Genomic DNA, 21,918 nt, shown 5'->3' on the forward strand with positions numbered 1-21,918 from the left:
GGTAAAAAATTGCACGTAAGAAGTTTAGTATGCATATTACTCCGCGACGAACAAAGTCTATCTATCCGGGTATACGGAGGGGTTTTTCTCTAAGAATAACTTTTCCTTTGGGGCATTATAAAATGTATTACATGCTTCTTGCCGTAAAGCAACGCTCAGGTTATTATTTTTATTATAATACGTACATCAGTGCTATGGAAAAGAGTCGATAACTTTTAGGATTGTATTCTACCAAAAAATATTCAAATAAACGTTGTGGGAGAAACAAATACGATGAGAGTTGACCTTGACTTTAAGTTTCAAGGTCAGGCCAAGGTTGAGTTGAAAATATTACATTGAACACCTAGCAATCGGGGAACGCCAAATTCTACCAACTTTTCCGGTATGTCTTTCAAGTCGTTTGAAGGTCAAAATCATTTTTATGACCTCAAAACGATTAACAAGGACATGCAGGAAAATTACTGCATAAAAAATACGGTATTTCATTGAATATTTTCAATTTGACCTTGGTTTGACCTTGAGACTCAAGACCAAGGTCAAATACAACCAGCATATTAATTTCTTAATATCCTACAACTTTCCTCTGAATCTTTTTTATTATCGGGGAATTGGCGCATTTTTAGGACACCCTGTATAGAGGGCAGTTTGGTCGTGAGATACATTTATTAAATTTTTCTACACTTATAAACTTGTATCGGTGTAAATTTTATGTAGACAAAAGAATAACCAATTCGCTACAATCTAAAAATGAAGTTTTATATTAATATCATTTTCAACTTCAACTGATGCTTTTGTTTTAACCTTCAAAGGTCACACTAGTGCGAATTCGCACCACCGGTTTTTTGACAGCTGGCTTTTGTTAGGTAGAAGCTGTCAAGGGTTCCTCTTATCACTATAATTCTTTCTGTAGCCCAAACAGTCGAGTCTTACCACAGCTGGCCTCAGTCTGTTATTGTCGGACAAACTAGGGAGTCTGGAAAGTCCGATCGGTGCTATTTCGCACTAGTGTGGGCAAAAGTGTGGCTGAATTTATATCATATGATCTAGAAATAAAGTGGATTGAAATGCAAATTTCCGATTTTTTTCGCTTCATTTTACGTGTCGAATAAACTAGAACGTTGGTTATTTAGTTATTGTTAATAATTTTTCGAACATTTTTTTTCATTAATAATTTAATTGTAACAAGTATTTGTCAATATTTGTGGATAATATTGTTTAAATTAATATTTTTATACAAGGGAGTGCAAAATAAACATCAATTTACAGAAAATGAGCCAAAAATCACAACTGCAAAATATGCATATTCACGCAAAAAAATTTCTTTCTTCAAATGTGCATTTGATTTTAAGGTATCGCACGTTTATATGTACGCAAGAAAATATTTTCTTCTTTCAAGAAAATTATTTATTTATTTAAATACTACACAACACCTAGTACAACAGCTAGGATCGTTCGTAACTATAACCAACCGGGCATAGGTCGGTTTGGGACTTATTGATGGTCCTCATCAGTATGTCTTTAGGTTAGAACGATCCAGCTGCTTTTGTGTCGTTATTCACAAGGAGATGTGTATACACAGAGCGTAAGTGGCTCCATCTATCGTGCTACTTCCCAACTACACCATTCTGGGACCTGCTACAATTTTCTTTCAAGAAAACAAGTTTGATACGCTACATTTATATTGAATAATTGCTACATTAATACTAAATTTTAAACATATATAAATTTTAGTTTTGAAACAAATATGTTTGCTGTTTATAATGAACTGTAAGAGATATTGTAGCTAAAGTCCGAAATAATAAATTCTAAAACTATAAAAGATTTGAATTAAATTATATATATTTACAAATAATATAAATTCTAAGAAAAATTATAGATTACACCAAATATTTCACATAGTTTGACGATATACATTTGAATAGAATAAAATAACATTTACGGCAAATAATTCCATTTAAAACTCTCTACTCATTTGATCTAAATACTGTTTTTTCAGTGTATTCGAGATACGGGGAAAAATCGATAATATCATTTTTTCAAAAAGGGTTATTTTTCCCTTAAAAATATAGACTTTGAAGTACAACATTCTTGTTTTTAGTTTTTCTCTAGCCATTATTTATTAAAAAAATACAAATTAAAAATAAAGTAATTTTTCGAAAATTTTAATTTTTTCATTCGAATTTTTTTAACAAATTTTTTTTCGAATCTAATTACATCATTCGATTCCTCGGAAAATTTCGATATAAATACGTTATTTTCACTAACAAATAAAAAAGTCGAAGGTTTAAAGAGCAAAATCCCAATTCGCACTTGTGTGACCTTTGAGGGTTAACTGAGGTAACATTTTTTTAACGTATTTTCATCACTGTAAGATAGGTGTGTTAAATTTTTACTTAATATAATCAAATATTTAATATTTTGTAATATTTCCACCATTCCGATTTCCTGTCAAAGATCGAGGCACGCCCCTGGCCTCACCCGTTGTGTCTATTGGCATCTGCGACGCGTCGAGTTTACTTTTAATGGACCGTGGCGGAGTTCTTCCGCAAATATTAACTGGCGCTCGGATCGGCAATTTGAGACTCGCTCTGTCGTAAATTTTTTACGATCCCCGCGGCCTGGTGTGTTGGATTAACCGCTCTCCATTCGATTTGCATATGTCGCTTAATAATGTACGCCTTAATGTGCGCGATCCTCATATCTCTGCAGAATTCTGATGGAAGGTGTATTAATATTTATAAGCTTTGATAAAGTTCACATCTTGATGCTTGCACAACCCCTGATTATTATCATTTCATGAAGATTTATAAACGACATTGTGAAATCGTGAGGTCGCAGGCAATTTGAATGGAATAAATCACAGAGACTTAGGTCTGGAAATCCTGCGGGCCACCGTGTAGTGAGATATGTATCTCCCAGCACCCAATTTACCTTTAAGCCTCACTAAATCAAGTGCAGTACACTTATAACGTGACCAAGACAGGATTGGTAGTTCATGATGCAATTTAGAACATGAATAGCTTCCACAAAGACGGTGGAAGCGGGCACTTTGGATGATGATTGCAAAGTGTAGTGAAATAGAGAACTTGCCAGCACCACCATCAAAAAGCTTTCTTTCAAATCGCTTCAAAGGAACAACCCAGAACGTACCGTTGTCCTCTTTGTACCGTGCGTCAAGCTGTGAACTTTTGAAAACTCCCAATTAATTGAACTCGCGACAAAGCCCAGCGAATCAATTAAATCCAGGAACTTGCTCACAGGCCCTGAGCCCTGTTGATGCAGCTCCCGATACCTCATAATAATTAATTTCTCGACCAAATCGGCCGTGTAGATGCACCTACCCCCACCCGCCCGGTGAATATTGCATTCGAACGCCCTAGGAGCGAACCGCTTTGTGGCGAAGTTGCAGATGCGGTGTTTGCTTCTCGGACCACTTCATTTTATCGCTAACGCAATTATAGTTTCCACTCTGAATTAATAAATAGCGGGCATAGCATCCAGTTCGGACTTTATCAAAGTTCGTAATTGAGGGCGAGCGACTGTTGTGGGAACGCCTCAGCCTCTCGGGCCGCCAAAATGTTTATTAGTGCAGCTGTTTTCAGCGATTCTTCTACTAAAGTGGAGGATAAGTCAATATTTCTTCAAATTCAGGGGAAGCTTCGGGAATATTTGTAACATTTCTCTTGCCATTGTTTTTGCTCTTTCATTAATTCAACGTTCGTTTGTTCCATTCCGCTTACAACCTAGACGTTGTTAACTCAAGGATATTACTACCTTTCCTGCAGCTACTTTGCATACCTTTATAATTTAATATGGCCCCCGCGTCGAAGGGAAATTTCCTCTAATTCGTCCGACTGCGACGCCGTGGAGTTTTACGTCGCCTGGCTAACAAATAAAAATGGACTTGTTAAGCAGCATCTCAATTTATGATGCATTAAACTCGACTTCCTCCCGTAGTTTATGGCGCGTTTTGATACGCTGCAGTGAAGTGTAAAACTGTAGGGTGCAGTATTTATGTTGAGGTGGTCATAATTGTCGAGATCTCGCTTCGTTCTCGCTAAACCGTACGGCTTATGCACGTACCCCTAGTACTCCAGAAATCATTAAAACTCAAGGTTTTTTTAACAAAGAAGTCGAAATTTTGAGTTTAAAGTCGAGAATTAAAGTTGTTTAGTCGAAATTATTAACCTGGTTCGAACTTTCATTTTTGTGAAAGCGAAACTTAAGACATGTAAATTTTGAACTTAAATATAAGTTCGAACTTCGAATTTTGGAATTTAAGATCGAAATTTCGAGTAAGTTGAAGTTTTATATTTAATAATGCGAATTCCACGTTTGAGATAAAGCTTTTCAATTTCGACAATTCTCAGATCGAAATTCTCGAGTTTTTAATTCTAAATTTCTTGCCCGAACTTCAAATTTCGGAATTTTAGGGACTGAAATTTAACACTACGAGCTTGAATTGGAAGTCGAGATTTTAAGTTGCTTAGTCGAAATTATGAACCTGGTCTGCAATTTCATTTTTGTGAAACCAAAATTTAAGGCTGAGGTGGATATATAAATTTTTTAGTTAAATTTAAGTTCGAACTTCGAATTTTGGAGTTTAAAATCGAAATTTCGAGTAAGAAGTTGAAATTTTATATTTTATAATGCTTTCCATGTCTGAAGTAAAGCTTTTGAATTTCGATAATTTTCAAATCGAAATTCTCGAGTTTTTAATTCTAAATTTCTTGGGATTTTTAGGGACAGAAATCAAAGTTTTAAATTTAAATTTAACACTTCGAGCCTGAATTCGAAATTTTGAATTGGAAGTCGAGATTTTAAATTGCTTAGTCGAAGTTATGAACCTGGTCCGAAAATTCATTTTTGTGAAACCGAAACTTAAAGGTTGAGGAAGTTAAATTTAAGTTCGAACTCCGAATTTTGGAGTTTGAAATCGAAATTTCGAAAAAGAGTGAAATTTTATAATTTATATGCGAATCCACGTTTGAAGTAAATCGTTTGAATTTCGACAATTCTCAAATCGAAATTATCGAGTTTTTAATTCTAAATTTCTTGTTCGAACTTCAAATTTCTGATTTTTAAGGACTGAAATCAAAGTTTTAAATTTAAATTTAACACTTCAAGCTTGAATTCGAAATTTTGAATTGAAAGTCGAGATTTTAAATTGCTTAGTCGAAATTATGAACCTGGTCCGCAATTTCATTTTTGTGAAACCGAAACTTTAAGGCTGAGGTCGATATGTAAATTTTTAAGTTAAATTTAAGTTCGAACTCCGAATTTTGGAGTTTAAAATTGAAATTTCGAGTAACATATTGAAATTTTATATTTTATAATGCGAATTCTACGTTTGAAGTAAAGCTTTTGAATTTCGACAATTTTCAAATCGAAATTCTCGACTTTTTAATTCTAAATTTCCTGTTCGAATTTCAAATTTCGGATTTTTAGGGACGTCAGTTTTGAATTTAAATTTAACACTTCGAGCTTGAATTCGAAATTTTGAATTGAAAGTCGAGATTTTAAGTTGCTTAGTCGAAATTATGAATATGGTTCAAAATTTCATTTTTGTTAAACCGAAACTCTAAGATTGAGGTCGACATGTAAATTTTAAAGTTAAATTTAAATTCGAACTCCGAATTCTGGAGTTTGAAATCGAAATTTCAAGTGGAAGTTTGAAATTTTATAATTTATAATGCGAATTCCACGTTTGAAATGAAGTTTTTAATTTCGACAATTCTCAAACCGAAATTCTCGAGTTTTTATTCGAAATTTCTTGTTCGAACTGTTCTTGTTCTGTCTTGTTCTGTCTTGTTCGAATTTCGGACTGAAATCAAAGTTTTGAATTTAAATTTAACACTTCGAACTTGAATTCGAAAATTAGTATTTGACATTACAAGGATGGACCTAAAATTTCATAGTTATCGAGTTCGACCTCTGAATTTCATATTCTCGAAATTTTACTTTTGAACGCGGAATTTCGAGACTGAAATAAAACTTTCGAATTTGAACTGCTTGTTTGAAGTTAGCAGTTCGACTATGAAACGAAACTTTAAATTTGTAGTCAATCCGTATATATTTAAAGTTCGAACTTTGATTTTTCGAATTTAAAATTGAAATTTCGAAGTCGAAATTTTGAGTTTCAACTACGAATTTCGTATTGTCTTGTTTAGATTCTAAATTTTCATTTGCAATCTTGGATGTAGCGTTTCCAGACTTTTATGAATTTTTATCTTCTACTTTTATGCAGGCTTTTAACTGCCCCATCTCGATGCTGTTACTGTAACTGCAAAAGTAACTAGAGGACAGTTTTTATAACCCCCCCAGAGTCCAGTTACACAAACGAGGACGGGAGTCAAAACTGGGAGGATTTAATGCAGACCTGTTTCCACATTCCGTACGGATCCTTCACTTCCTTCCTGCCATCAGCGAGGACGAAGTAATAATGTAATCCGAGATCAGAAACAGGGAAAATCAATTAAATAACATTCTGTAAACAAAAGTTTTATCTGCCATCCTGGGGATGGATAAGAGCTGGATTCTAGCAAGCCCCGGAATGCCTTTCCGACGAAGCTAAGATCTCCAGGAAGCAATCCCGGCGTCAGAGAGGGTGGGGGAAGGGAGCGTTGTCAGGATGCGAGGGGCTTTGAGATTAGAAGTGATAGTTTAGAATTTAGGAAGTTCTTTCCCGTTGGAGATAAGTCTAATACCTGCTAAGTGTTGTGCGATACAGAATTTTATATTACAGGTGTTTGAAAAAAAAAGTTTCTAATCTCGTTCCTGCATTCATAAGATTACAAATTCTCAATCATGTTACTTTGTCCGGGGTAATTTTGCCGCAAAGTGGGAATAGCACCGGGACAACATAAGCTGCGTAACGGTGCAAAGGACTAACCGCGGGCAATAATAATTCATAATTTAATTTTCAACACAACCGGAAGTTTGACTTGCATAACTAGAACAGTTAGTCGCGAAATATAACTCTAATCTGCGACTAGCGACAGTTTGAGCCTTGCATACAAGGCATCTTTAATCCACTGAAAATTTGGAACGAGCGCTAAACGAACACACAAGCGTAATTGTTGTCGTCGTAGATTCCTTTATTTAATTTGTTGTGTCGCATATTCAGTTTATTCTGCGGTAGCTGGAAGATAAAACTTGTTATTAAGCTCTACTTACGTACTACCAGCATAGTTTGAGTGTCGATTCTCGTTGAAAATGTCTTATCGGTGGTAACTTCGCAGCTGAAGTTGCCAGACAGGTTGAATTCTATGTCTCGTAGAACGACCTGGGTGGAGTTCGAGTTGTTGACCTGAAAAATAAAAAGAAAGGCTCTTTAACTGGTCATTGAAGGAAAAACTAAAGTATACTCACATCTATTGTGATTCCACCCACAGGAAACACCTTGGTGCTTGGGTCTTCGCTGGGCGTGTATCTGTAAAACTCGTGGTTTCCTCTGTACCATTTCACAGCGTACAAATCCTGACCTTCCAAGTCGTAGGAACAACGGAGTCTGGAGAAGTTGTGGCGCTGGACGACTTCCGGTTCAATAGTCAGGACTACGTTTTTCAGGGGAAGGACATCTGAAAGAGATAATTCATATTACAGTACATGTAATTTCCGTTTTGGTTTGGAATTTTGAAACTAACTAGCTTTAGCGATGCGAATACACTAAGCAAAGCGCCGAGTAACCAATCTCGCGGAGCCTGCAAAGCAACTGTTTGAACTTCGACCCAGGGAACATCCAACAATAAATTATTATTTTTCATCATGAAGCGGTTAGCTTCACAGTAGCACGAGTTCGACGTTCCAGGACGATTGCAGGAGGAATAAATTTCTTTACGTATGCGAGCGTGTACGCGACAAAGGAAAAACGTTTTACTGGTGACTCCATCTTCCTCTAGACTCGATTTATTGAACTATTGAGATGCACAACATGAGCTGGGGTTATAACATAGACCCTACAGGTTTCTCGGGTCCCCTTTCGGTCACGTGTAAGCGTTTGAAAGAGCATTTGCAGGAAACGTTTTTATGTGTCGAACGTGGCACGCTTGATTGGAAACATCTATCGGATTGGATGAGTTCCTATTAGTTAATTATCTGTACACTCGAACGATAAGTTCTGCGTGACGACTTAAGGTAAAAGTAGGTCACATTTGAATCCCTCTCAAACGTACCACGGCCTCCTAACGGAATTCATAAGGCAAGCAAAGGATGAAGGGTGAAACCGCAGAAAAAGAAAGGACCGAATACGCTGCCATGTCACGCGCCCTCACACATTCCCGACGTCGACATCTACAACACAATCTTGTCCCCTATTATACATTCCAGTTGAAGTAACAGTCGGCCTGCCTCGCATAAACAACGGCCGGGAACGAGGTCGCCGGAATGAGATAAGTGGCATTGGAGTGTTCGCAACAACACTAGGGCTTTGTCGTGGGCTTCGTTATGGGATAAAAACTCTCGGCCCGCCCCCTCTCGAGCTTCGGATGAGTTTATGCTCGCGCGAGACGGCGGACTCGCGGGTGGAGCGGAAAAGAACGGGTTTAAGGACCCGTGAGGATGAGCGGGGAAGATATGGAGTGTTAGGTCGCGTTTGGAGATTAGGGTTACGGAATACTTAACAAGAGCCTCGAATTTCATTCTTCAGAAAAGCTTGAAGTATTACTGGGTGGAAGTTCGATCACACACCACGCTAGTTCCGCAGGAGGTTCTGTAGCACAGTCCGCGTTAGATTTGGAAATTGAGTTGTTGCAAACATATCTCCAAAGAGTTGTGTCTGTAGATTATTGTGATTAATTCGAGTTTCGAATTTTTTGGAGATTAATTTTGCTGTGAGCATCGTTTGGTACTGCCGATGGGTTTTGGCGGTAATCGTGGCTTCATGCGCCTTCCGATCTGTGTGGTTGGTCGTCTGTGGTTGTCTGTCTATGATTCCCGTAGATTTGGCGGAATCTACGCCTTACACGTGGAGCTTTTTGAAGGATTAACGAATTCTTTTCGAAAAATGCAAGGTACCAAAGTCGACGTTCAAACACGTTCTATGTTGGCTCCGCAGAGATTCTGCAGTGATCTTTGCCTGTAATTTGAACATTTTATTTTGTCTCACAGGAAATGGGGAATAAAAACTGAATTATATTAATTACTCTTCTTGTTCTAATATTTTGACTAAAAATCAGTTCTTTTTACTTTATGTCAGTGACGACTTGGCAACGTCGCCTCGCTCATCGCCATCCACCCCACGTTGCACGCCTAGGTGGCCGTTGCGAGCTGCGAATGAAGAATCAGCCTTTTTTCAGCACGTACGCAATTTTTCATGAATTATTTCCTACATGTTATCACGCCGGCCATTCCAAATTAATCTGCGGCTATAAAAGATTTTTTTATGCGCCCCTAAAATTAGCGCGGACACGGAAAACGTTTTTCTCCCCCATCGTTCGGGGCAGATAAGATTACCAACCCTAAACCGAACCGAGAAGTAAACGTTTACTACCCAACGTCATTCCCTTGTTTTACTGACACTCGACAAGAAAATAACAGAAACTTTGACGATTTATATGTACCGCCCCGGTTAGAAACTAACGTGAAAAGTGTATAATTGCTTTATAAAACGCGGGAAACGCGTCAGCGAAAAATCCTGAGAGGATTCCGGGAGGAGAGGTCCTGGTTTCCCGGAAAAGACAATGGGGTTTGTTTTAGTCGAGGGTCGGAAGAAATGTTTAAAGGGTTATGCACGAGGGTGAGCTGTAGAATCTTGCTTTAACTTGTAATAAATGTAAACAAAGCTTTTTAGAGCAGAGGGAAGGGGTTTGTTAATGTCATGGGTTCATAATCTGTTTATGTTTTCTCTGTACTTTTAGAGTATGTAAGGAATATACAAAGAAACAACATCCTCATTTCAGCGATATTGTAGAAATAAATTAGAGAATATGTACTTTATTGTGGAGAATCATCATTTTCATCATGGTCATTGCCATCATCGTGATCGTCAACATCATTATCAATGTCACAAGCAAGTGTCGATAGAGGAAGGAAAGTATCAGTATGAGATATTTTCTAAAATCAAATAACTGGAGAAATGTGTGCATAGTTGATAATAATTATAAAGAAAGTTAAAGATAACAATAAAACTACTACAGCAATGAGATGGAACATTTTTTTAAGAGATAGCTTCAAGTAAATGGAAGAAAGAACGAAAGAAAGAATGGATGACAGAAAGAAAGAATCGTTGACCAAAAACTAATCACGTTTGCGAAACTACGAGGGCATCAGCCAAAATCCAAACTTAAGTTGCACCTAACTAACCCTTCAACAATCCCTTACTTTCCTGCCCATCGATCACCCGACGACGTCTCTGTTTATCCAAACGAAGCCATCTAAATGTAACTGTACTAACAAAATTATCTTAATGGCAGTTTATCGCGGGGCATTTAATTTTTGCCTCCCCCTCTGCCCCGCTCACCGACAGGCAGTAAATTAGATCAATTAAGGGAGTCCGTAAAATTTTCAGCTTCCTCCTTAATTCTATCAGATTTATAGGTCGCCCTCGCCTCGCAATCGGGTCATCAGTTAACGACGTTAATCGTCCAAAGGCAAGTAAATAAGTCAATGTCTCGGCCGAAAAGGACGACGTGGCCCAAAGAAAGGGGATTTGTACGTCATAAAGTTATCTTTGATTATGATACTATTAATAACAGTAATTGTTGAATGATTTGTAGCCAGCTGTCCTGCACAAGTCTTCAAATAGGAGAGCTCCTTTCAGTGTACCTCAGGGTTCTGTCGTGAGGCCATTACTATTTACAAATATCATAACTGATGTATTACCCAGACGGTGCATAGATAATAGAATATCACTCAATGCAACAAAATGTAACGATATGTAATTGGGTGTAAGCCTGTATTTTCAAAATATATTTAGTAAAAAAGAAAAGAAAAAATAATTACTTTGCATTACTTTCTATAGTATTATTCCCTTCAGTGCTAAGTGGTTCCTGTGCAAATATAAATTTAATTTTGCCATCCAAGGTAAGGTTTTCCCAAGACAAACAAGGAGCAGGCCCCTCGTGTTTAGTTTTGCATCGATCTCCTAATTCTTGCGAAAATTTTCCCGTCAATCTGATTAAAAGCTTACATACCTAATGAAGTCCCCGTTCTCTTCTTGTTTTCCCGTTTGTGTAAACCCAACATTAATCGCACCGGAGCACCGTTCCGCCGTTTTATCATTAGAAATTAATTGGGCCCCGGTTGCTTCGTTCCATTTGCTAAATTTCCCGACGTACACTCTTTAATTTAAGTGTCCATTCGCCAAACCCAAGACACATCGCCCGTTGCCTGCCTCACCTTCGCCCCGACAGTAGAAATAAACTTCAGGTCGGCTTTTACGGGGAAAAACTACACCGGCAGCGGTTTTCAGTATATTTTAGAGAAAATCACCACACTTCCGAATCATGAATTGGGCAGTAAAAGGTCCAGAAGTTAAAAGTATACGTATAAGTAATTACTGGAAAGCAACGCCATCTAGTGTCAGTTCCAAGAGTAAAAATAAATTATGCCCACCCTCAGCCCGTGATCTGAATCTGAAATTTGAGTTGAAACGGAAGTAGACGTCTTTTAGACGTATTTTAGACATTCAGTTTGAATTGAAACGCAATTAGATGTTTTTTAGAAGTATTTTAGACGTTCAATTTGAATTGAAACAGAAGTAGACGCTTTTTAGACGTATTTTAGACGTTCAATTTGAAGTGAAACGGAAGTAGACGCATTTTAGACGTATTTTATACGTTCAATTTGAATTGAAACGGAAGTAGACATCTTTTAGACGTATTTTAGACGTTCAATTTGAATTGAAACAAAATTAGATGTTTATTAGACGTTTAATTTGAGTTGAAACGGAAGTAGATGTCTTTTACACGTATTTTAATTGTTCAATTTGAATTCAAACGGAAGTAGACGACTTTTAGACGTATTTTAGACGTTTGCTTTCAATCTAAACGGGAGTAGACGTTTTTTAGACGTATTTTAGACGTTCAATTTGTATTGAAACGCAATTAGACGTTTTTTAGAAGTATTTTAGACGTTCAATTTAAATTGAAACAGAAGAAGACGCTTTTTAGACGTATTTTAGACGTTCAATTTGAATTGAAGCGGAAGTAAACGTTTTTTAGACGTATTTTATACGTTCAATATGAATTGAAACGTAATTAGACGTTTTTAGACGCATTTTAGACGTTCAATTTGAAGTGAAACGGAAGTAGACGCTTTTTAGACGTATTTTAGACGTTCAATTTGAATTGAAACGGAAGTAGACGTCTTTTAGACGTATTTTAGACGTTCAATTTGGATTTAAACGGGAGTAGACGTTTTTTAGACGTATTTTAGACGTTCAATTTGGATTAAAACGCAGTTAGACGTTTTTTAGACGTGTTTTAGACGTTTAGAAAACTTTTTCTTTCATTATAGTAATATTAATAGGACAAGAAAAAATGAAAATTAGACGTTTTTCTAAAGACATCTCAGCTTTTTTTCGCTTGTTTCTTACTAAAAAACTTGTAGGAATAAAAATGGAAAAATTATTATAAAATAACTTTTCCAGACATCAGTAATAAGAAACGGTACCATTTCTCTATTATTGGTTTTTTAAAATTAACGAAAAATTACACCGGCAGCATTTTCAGTGTATTTTAGAGAAAATCACCATACTTTCGAATCTTGAACTGGGCAGTAAAAGGTCCAGAAGTTAAAAATATACGTACAATTTTTCTAGAAGTAATTACTGGAAAGCATCGCCATCTGGTGTCAGTTTCTAGAGTAAAAACAAATTATACCCACCCTCAGCCCGTTATCTGTGTATTTCCTCGATGTAATTTACTATTGAGAAACTACCCTAATGGCACTGAACAAGCTCATGCCGAGGTTGTCCAATTACCTGCCCAATAACGTTTCAAAGCCTGTAAATATTCCCCGTCTAATTACGCCATAAACTCGTGTATCCCACACACAGTCCTAACGGTAAGCCTATAATAAACTTTACAGCAGCATTCGGAGATGCCCAATAAAGCGTTTTAACAGGCGACAAGCTATTAGTGAAGTCGTGAACCTATAAAATTAGAGCGTTATTAGTTTAACAGTTAATAAAATTTCAGGATTAGCGTTCCTCAGTTTTTACAGAAAGTCCTATGACATGGAATGCCCCAAGGTTCTACTTTGAGGCCCTTTGTGTTTAATTAGCTCGTAAATGATATTAAGATAGGTTTACTGATGTAAGAACTAAATTAAAAAAAATATTGTTATAACTTGTTAAATTTTTCTTTAGAAACACTTGAAAGAAATTTGAACAAAAATTGGGACATTTATGAACGGAGTACAAAAAAATTGGAAATGTATGATCCCATTTAGAAAGCAGTTTACAAAGTTTCGCTCGTCTAAAACATTACACCGAATTGGTGATATATTAAACTTCCGTACGTATAAAAATACGCAACCTACAAACAGCCATTATCTTGGGCAGACATAAAGAGACAAAAAACCAGCAATTTTAGTCTCGCTCCGCAATACATATATACCGATGTCGCCTAAAGTGTTACGTGTTATAGTTGTCGGTCTCTTTTTGCGCCGTAAATCAAAACTGCAACGTATTTATGGTGCGTCTATGGAATTAATGTTGCTTGCGAAGTATATTTAGAAGAACGGCTCTAACGGGAACATCTGGGACGGGATAAATCGTTGGAAAGTGCAGCGGGGCGAACAAATGTCTTGCCACCTGCATGTCTTACGTTATCGGAGCTAGGTGACATACTTCTAAAGCCTCGTATTTTGTACTTTGAAACAATTGAGTATGGAGAAATTGTTTTAAATGTGGTCAAATTTGAATTAAAATGGAAGTAGATGCTTTTTAGACGTATTTTAGACGTTCAATTTGAATTGAAACGGATGGAGACGCTTTTTAAGCATATATTAGACGTTTAATTTGAATTGAAATATAAGTAGACGTATTTTAGACGTTCAATTTGAATTGAAACGGAAGTAGGCGCTTTGTAGACGTATTTTAGACGTTTAGTTTGAATTGAAACGGAAGTAGACGTCTTTTAGACGTATTTTAGACGTTCAATTTGAGTTGAAACGCAATTAGACGTGTTTAGACGTATTTTAGACGTTCAATTTGTATTGAAACGGAAGTTGACGCTTTTTACTACAACTAAACGTTTCTGAGACGTATTTTAGACGTTTAGAAAACCTTTGCCTTCATTATTTAATATTAATAGGACAAGAGATCTGTGAAGAAAAAATTTATGAAAAACCTTTGTTTGAGGTATTATTAATACCATAGACGTCATTTAGCCGTTTTCCTGAAGACGTCTCAGGAAAGAGACGTCATTTATGCGCTTTTTTTCGCTTGTTTCTTACTACAAGACTTGTAGGAATAAAAATAGAAAAAAAATTATAAAAAATAAATTGTCCAGACGTCATTAATAATAAATTGTACCATAAACGTCGATCCGACACCTTTTGAAGACGTACCTATCAATGAAGTGGGGCTTTGTCTATTTTTCTTTTTTTTATATAAAATTAATGAATTCTACTCAGAATTATATTGTTCTGAGCCTCACATAAAGAAACGGTACAGCAGACGTCGTTTGAAGTCATTTTGAAGGCGTTACACATTTTTTGCACTAAAACAATCTTAAACTTGAATATTTTCCACTTAGTTATAATTTTTGCCAGTTAATGAAAACGAGACGTAACCCAACCTTATAATAACGTTTTATCTTGGAAAATGCAACAAACAATAGTTATAATTCCTTGGGATACGCTAAATATTCTGTCTACCTACAAAGCAATTAAGAAAATTTAAGGTGGAACTTTCGAGCGTTTCTTGTAGTTCACAGCAGTATCTTATTACAATTGTACTTACACGGAAATGTTAATTACGTTTATTTATCTTTGCTGTACACTTAATATGTACAAAAAAAAATGATTAATAATTTTAAATTTTTCTTGAAATATAATATATAAAATATAATAAATTATTACTAGCGCAAAACGTAATAGTTTGCATACGTTCGTACTTTCTTTCGCAATGTAGTTTAACTATTTATTTTAACGTACAGAAAAAAACCCTCTCATATTAATTACTTTCACGATGTGCATTTAGATTAAAAATTATTAAGTATTTTACTGGTGGCGGGTAGTTATATTAGTCACTAGCTGAAGTAATTATACCGGTTTTTATTAAAATTTTAATAAATGTTCGTTCTCCGAGTAAGCTAAATGATGACCACACCACACGTTTCAACAGAGGTCTGGAAGTGCTGGATGGGATTTTTAATTTTAGCTAAAGTGGCTTTAATCCAAATATACATACGAACTTAGACATATGTATATCACTTAAAAATGATCTTAAAACATCATTTGCTAATACGTGTACATTCGTGTATGTCCTCTTTAGAATGCAATACTCTTGAATCGTAAATGTTGCCATTGTTACAAGCAAGAGAAATGATGGGCTCACCAGCTGTTGCTCTGGTAAGCAATCATTTCAGTTTATCGACTTCAATTAACGGAAATTACTTCGACAAAGTCCAAATACCGAACGAAACTCGTAAATCCAAATTTCGCATATTGCATTAGAATTCCGTCCTTATTTTCGCATCCCCTCGAAAATACACCCGCAGCCAACCAATTACCAAGTTACAACGAACATATTTCACCGCGGCCAATTAAGCAAATGCAACAATATTTTTCGTCGAGCGAGCGCTCAGGCCATCCTGTCTCCTTCGTGGATATCGAGCTTGAAAACGGATCCGTAAAATTTGAATTTTGGCCGGGGGCCATGTGGCATTTAGCGGGTTTCGAAGTTTATTCGAGGGGTAAGCGGTGAATCAAGGCCGATAGTTCCTGCAAACAAAGCAGCGGGAAATATCAGGGGGAGGATAAGCTACATAATTTTGTTAGTCGTGGCGTATCAGTAGTTGTTTACCGAAATTCCCTGATAAATTTCCAATACAATGAAGATACCGTCGAAATTTTGAAAGAAGAAGAAGAAGAAGAAAATATCTACGGACAAAAACTGTTTAAGAAACATTTTATTGTTCACGGCTGTACACGCAGCCGTAAAAAGAATTTAAAAAATATAAACACTTTTGCTTTAACAACGCAAATGGCATTTTATTTTATCATCAGCGTTTATTCCGGCCGGCTAGTAACCCGCTCGAAATTCAACCGAAACATCGGAGGTTTTTGTTTCATCAATCCGTTATCAGCCCAATCGCTCCGGTGAATCCGGCTGTTATTCCGGACATGTTCCGCCAGTCCGGCCTTATCACTACGGTCATTTTTAATGCGGCCCGACGATCGATCATTTGCTTGCAGCCTAGATGTCTGACTTAGATTGGTCCTTCGGCAAGGATATGGAGGCGATATTTAATGTTGCGCTTTGTAAATTGGTCCCGTCGCGGCGCGCATCAATCAGAAGTTTTTCGATATTTCCAACTTGCCCGGAAACTTCCGGAATAAAGTTTATGTATTTCTGACTCGTTAGCTGGCAAATGAAGGGATATGGTCGTGTATTGTATCGTAAATGTTAGTTTGTTATTAGGAAAGCGAAAAAAATGAAGAATAGAATAGAAAAATTTAATTTTTATTTAACTTATTTGTTGCGGGTACTCTAAATTTGCTGCGGACCTTATCCAACGAAAAAAAGACGTGAAATGACCAGCCTGTGACGTAATATGACGAGAAATCGACGTTATATGACGAAAATTTGACTTTAGGCGACGATAAGTGATATAACAGTGATAAAACAATAGTACTGTCGCTTGTACGAAGAAAATACAATTGTAACTGTAGAATATAGCTATAACAAGCCTATAGTCGTTTATTAGTATGGTAATAGGAACAAAAAGTAGCAAAAATCTCAAAATCTCAATGAAATGACATTTTGTTATTATTATATTTTAAAATATCTAGAACTGAGTCAAATTTAAAATAAAAATTTCTAAAAACAGTATTAAACTAACAAAGGGTTAACAGCAATGGACGTCATACGACGAAAAATCGACGTAAAAAGACGGCAATACAACTTCTGTTGCGGGGACTATTCACATCTATCTAAATTGATTCACGTCCTATTTGAGGTTACGAAATGTGGAAATATCCTGTACTCTAGACGATAAACTGCGCCAAATCTGAAACCAGACTATCCTTAACACGAATACTGTCAGATGCCCCACATAACTCACAATCGCCATTCCATATTTCCCCTAGATCGCATATCCCTCAAGCGCGGTCGAATTATTATATTCACAGCTTTGGTCGTAATTTTTCTTATATTATGGCCGAGTAAAAAATTTATGGCAGCACTATATTCCTTGTCTATAAAACTGAATTTATAATGCCCCGGGACGTGTATGCAGCTTTTATCGCGGTGATTTTTCCTTGCGATACACGAACGGGTGTGTAGAACATGAAGTTTCTTAGTAGTTCGTTCCGTAGTTTAAAAACAGGTGTTTTAAAACCGTAATAGTGTATCTTATGTCGAGATTATGGCGTGATATGACAACGTTAATGGTGAGATAGCTGGTAAATGACGTTTGGTGACGGAAAATCGACGTTTCATGACCAAAATATGACGTACTCCGTTATATGAGAACATAATTTTAGATTAAGTGAACAATATATGACAAAATACTAACGATTGATGTTTAATGCGAAAAAAAGACGTCGAGTGACGAGAATACGACGTTACATGACGAAAGTGGTAGGGTACGCAATCAGGACGGAAAATACTCTGACATAACGATCTCTAAAGATATTTGCTGGCAGGATATTAAAAGTAATATCAAGTTACCGTTTTCTATTCTACGTAATAGGAACAAATGAGTTCTTCGCATGTGATCCCGCAAAATTCCACACCAGAAATCCGGAGCACTAGAGGGTCGGGGAGTATAAATTTACGTTACTCGTTACGATTTCACGTTGGCCGACACGTCTGGAAAACGGACACGGAATAGATTGGATTGTGGTAAAAATTATTCCGAAGCGCAGGCTGATAAAGGGAAATTAAATGAAAAGTGTCCACGCCTAACGCAATACTGGTAATTGTATTTTAGCTCCCCCTAACGTTGAACCTCGGTAGCCCTTTCGAAAGACCGGTGTCGGAACCTTAAGGCAATTTTTCTGTGTGGAAGTAAGGGAGGGACAATCATATTCCTTTTATTAAATTTGTGTGATAATTTGATTTGTTCGCGAAAATTTTTTATCTTTTGAACATTTTCGAACTTTTGACAATAGAAATGTTAAGGAATCGGTAGTGTTAGGAAAATTTGTAGAATTTAACAATGTATAAGGAGAACAAGCTTGCAAAGCATAGCAAAGGTTCAGTGGTGACCGCTGGGCGCAGGGATGGTAAGATCGGAGTCATTTTAATGTCGTTGTATAGGTTGGACCCTACTTTTATGTCCAATACTCGTAGAAGTGGTTCGTGAATTTTTCTATACCGGACATTTAGGTGTTTATCTTATATGTGAAAGTTTTTTTGTGAACAAATGTATACTTTATAAAGATTTACAGTTGTTAATTGTTGTTTTACTCGTACCAATTGCATTTAACTAAACATAGATGTTACAATCGACGGATCCTTAACCATCCCGTTCACCTAAACAGTTGCCTAATTGCGAAGTTGTTCTAAAGCGGTACAAAACAACTGGATCTCCGCGAAAACGAAGCGAATATCAGTTCCTAATTTAATTAGATCTAAACCTCAGCATTGCATCTCGTATAGGAATGTACACAGCAATTGTTGTTTAACGAGTTGAAAGCGGTATCAACCATTCGCGTCTCTTTAGCACCTGACAATTTTGTCATATTTCTCAGATTAAATTGTAAGAACAGAGTTTACTAGATTGATATTTCTTGTAAAGTTAGATCCCGAGGGACGAAAATTGTATGGGGAATCTTATTTCCTAAGTAGGCGCAGAATGTTCAAAATATGTGATAATTGACAACAAGAGAAACATTTACGTTTGCGCAGGTTGGTATAGATTAAATGTTATACCAGCTATGTAAAAAATTTCAAATTAAATAATAGTCTAGTAGAACAGTAAACTTTGAAGGTATCACGGGTGTTATAGGATAATAATACCTTCGGTATCTGTTGACCTGGTGTATTATTTTCTTTATAACACCGTAGATTCTTTAATTACTATTAGATAGGCTATTATAAGACCAGAATACAAACGAATTCTTGTTTTACTGCTAAAAGATACCAAAAAATGCAAACTAGGGACATAAATTTCATAATATAATTAAGGTGGGGAAAATATTCAGTTCCCAGTGGTCTCTGTTAAATTTCAGTTTTTATTATTACTTAGGAAAGTTGATATTGTTTTTGATATAAAATACAATCGCACAAAAAATGAAATACTGTTTTTTATTCCATCAAAATATACAAAAGAAGCCTCAGAGTTTACTCTACACGATATGTAATAACAGCCATTGTGAAAAATTGTGTGTGGTATATTTTTTTCAAGGCGAAATGAAAATATAATCTGGAATCGATATTTCATATCGAGTGTGACAAAACAAATAGAAATTTTACTAAAGTAACTGTAGACGATGTCTATTTCGCAATTTGGAACGAAACAAAATTATTCTACTTAATAAATTTCGTTAGCGGTTGAATAATCTTTTCGGAAGTTCAGTGAAAATTATCAAAAACCTTCGAACCGAGACTCGGATGAACTATATCACCTAATTTATTATAGATATGTAATGCAAAACATTGTGAAATATGATATTTATACTTATTTAAACAAGAATTGGATAGAAGTGTTTCTGATATGTCGATAACGATGTACAATTGCTTGTAAACATTTTCGGAGGCCAAGTAAAGTTTTTGAAAACGTACAGAAATATTCGTAGTCTCATTTGGAGGCAATTTTCACGGCGGCCCATACTTTTCACCATACAGTCGTTTAAAAAAACAGTCTATACAACAAGTTTGTTTAATAAATATTCGAAAGTTCAGTAAAATTATTAAAAACCTTCAGAAATCTTTATACTTCACTTTAGTGTTAATTTTGGAAAATGACCTTTGAAAAATCACAATACAGGCATAATTAGTTGATATAAATTTTCTAAAGTTTGGTAATTATCATGTTAATTTTGAAAAATAAACTATAAAGCTGTCAAAAATATTTAAATGTCGAGCCACATTGAGAAAACCTTCAGAGACCTTCAGATGATTCTTTACCATGTCACTGCTAGTTTTATGGAAAATAAGCCTTTAAAAAATAATAACACAAGACAAAATCAGCTGACAAAAATATTCAAACTTGGGTGAAATTTACTGAAAGCCTCCACAGGGACTCTAGTTCGAAGGCGAGCCGGATCATACCTTCCATCAAGAGCCCCAACACCACTGCCAATTCCACGAGCCACACCAGTGTCATCTTGCACATATTGTACACCTCACATCACTTACACAACCAAAACGGACGGGAAATGTCACGAACGGCGATTTGTCTCCATCTAGTCCGCAGTCGGTTCAGCAATCTGGAGAGTGCCGGGCGGGCGATCTTACGACGAGGACTATCGCCCTATCTACGACCTCATCGCCGTCGCGATCTCGCGTGCGGTGATAAGCGGCAGCGTCGTGTTCGTCGCGACGGCTGCACAGCGGGAATAAAGGGACACTCGCGTCGAAGAGGTCCGGGGTCTGACTGCGCGCGCGCGTCGGGTCTCCTTAAAAATAATTGAATGTGTATTTTTGCGAGTATGATGAGATAATAAGGAGGGGGATAAAGTGATTCTTGGGTTTATGAGTGAGGGGCGATTGATGGATTCGGGCAAGTACCGGGGACCGCGGATCTTTCGGGAAATTTATTTGTACTCTCGCCGCAACTTTTAAAGAATACTTAATTTGTATGCATTCGTAATTTTCAATAATTAAGCAGTATTTTGAAGAAATAAATTATTTCCTATTGCATAATAGATACATTGTAGAGCTAATAACTTAACTCAAATATCCGGAGTTCCTCGAGGATCCGTACTAGGGCCTCTTCTATTTGTTATTTTTATCAATGATATTGTGGAAGTTGATCTAATCCTGTTTATTTCTGCCAAAAGAAGCTACTTCCATAAAATTTTTGTGCTTCAATTTCAATTTCTGTTCCAAAAACAAAAGCCAATCCACTGGATTCCGCCTAAATTAGGAACAAAGGACGGTCAAAAATACACGGAAAGCAAAACACTTCGCCGTATATAATTAACGCAAGACAAACATTATTTATTTGTTTCCAAACACACGCCATATGGGCGCGATCCGCTTGTCTAGCGCTCGGAGGCTATTTAAATCTTCTCAATTACGGACAAGTTGCACCTGGACCTTATTTTGTATCCAGTATCCTCCTTTCCTTTCGGTTCGGGTGGTATTTGGGTGGATTAATCGTGTTTATAGTGGAACCGTAAACACGCATTAACAATTTATTGTTCACGGATGTTCCGATGATTCGATTACAAAAAAAGCGGGCGGGTGGCATTTCCATTAATTCACAAAATTTCAAACAGGAGACGGGTCGGAGGGCAATGGCGTATCAAAGAGAGGATTTAGAGGTGCTAATGGAATGTAGATAAATATGTAGAAAGATATTAAATTATTATTATTATTGATTTATAGAAATGAAAAAAAAAAAACAACACAATTATGATAATGCAGGTCTAATGTTGGATTTAAATAACAAAGAAAATAGAATATACAGGGTGTCCCAAAGTGGGCTATCTTTCGGATTTATAAAGGGGATGTTAAAATAACATGACTAGTTCCTATAAAAATTTTCCCTAAAGGGCCCCCCTACCGAACCCTAAAGAATGCCGCTGAAAATCGATTTTTTTTAATAACTTTTAAAATACTTTGTGTAATTTAAC

At 36.4% G+C, this 21,918-nt stretch overlaps 1 protein-coding gene across 1 annotated transcript in view; it reads right to left on the minus strand.

The window, feature by feature from the left end:
- The window catches only part of LOC108916078, a 35,733-nt gene extending 15,057 nt beyond the window's left edge, over positions 1-20,676 (minus strand). Inside the window, exons 1-3 of the mRNA XM_018722311.1 lie at positions 20,390-20,676; positions 7,372-7,580; positions 7,177-7,309 (exon numbers count right to left, since the gene is read on the minus strand). Of these exons, the coding sequence (XP_018577827.1) occupies positions 7,177-7,309; positions 7,372-7,580; positions 20,390-20,453 (406 nt within the window). The 5' untranslated portion in view covers positions 20,454-20,676. The remainder of the gene's footprint in view (positions 1-7,176; positions 7,310-7,371; positions 7,581-20,389) is intronic.
- Positions 20,677-21,918: the final 1,242 nt, after the last annotated feature.

Source organism: Anoplophora glabripennis, unplaced genomic scaffold, assembly GCF_000390285.2.
Source record: "Anoplophora glabripennis isolate ALB-LARVAE unplaced genomic scaffold, Agla_2.0 scaffold1, whole genome shotgun sequence".
NCBI lineage: Eukaryota > Metazoa > Arthropoda > Insecta > Coleoptera > Cerambycidae > Anoplophora > Anoplophora glabripennis.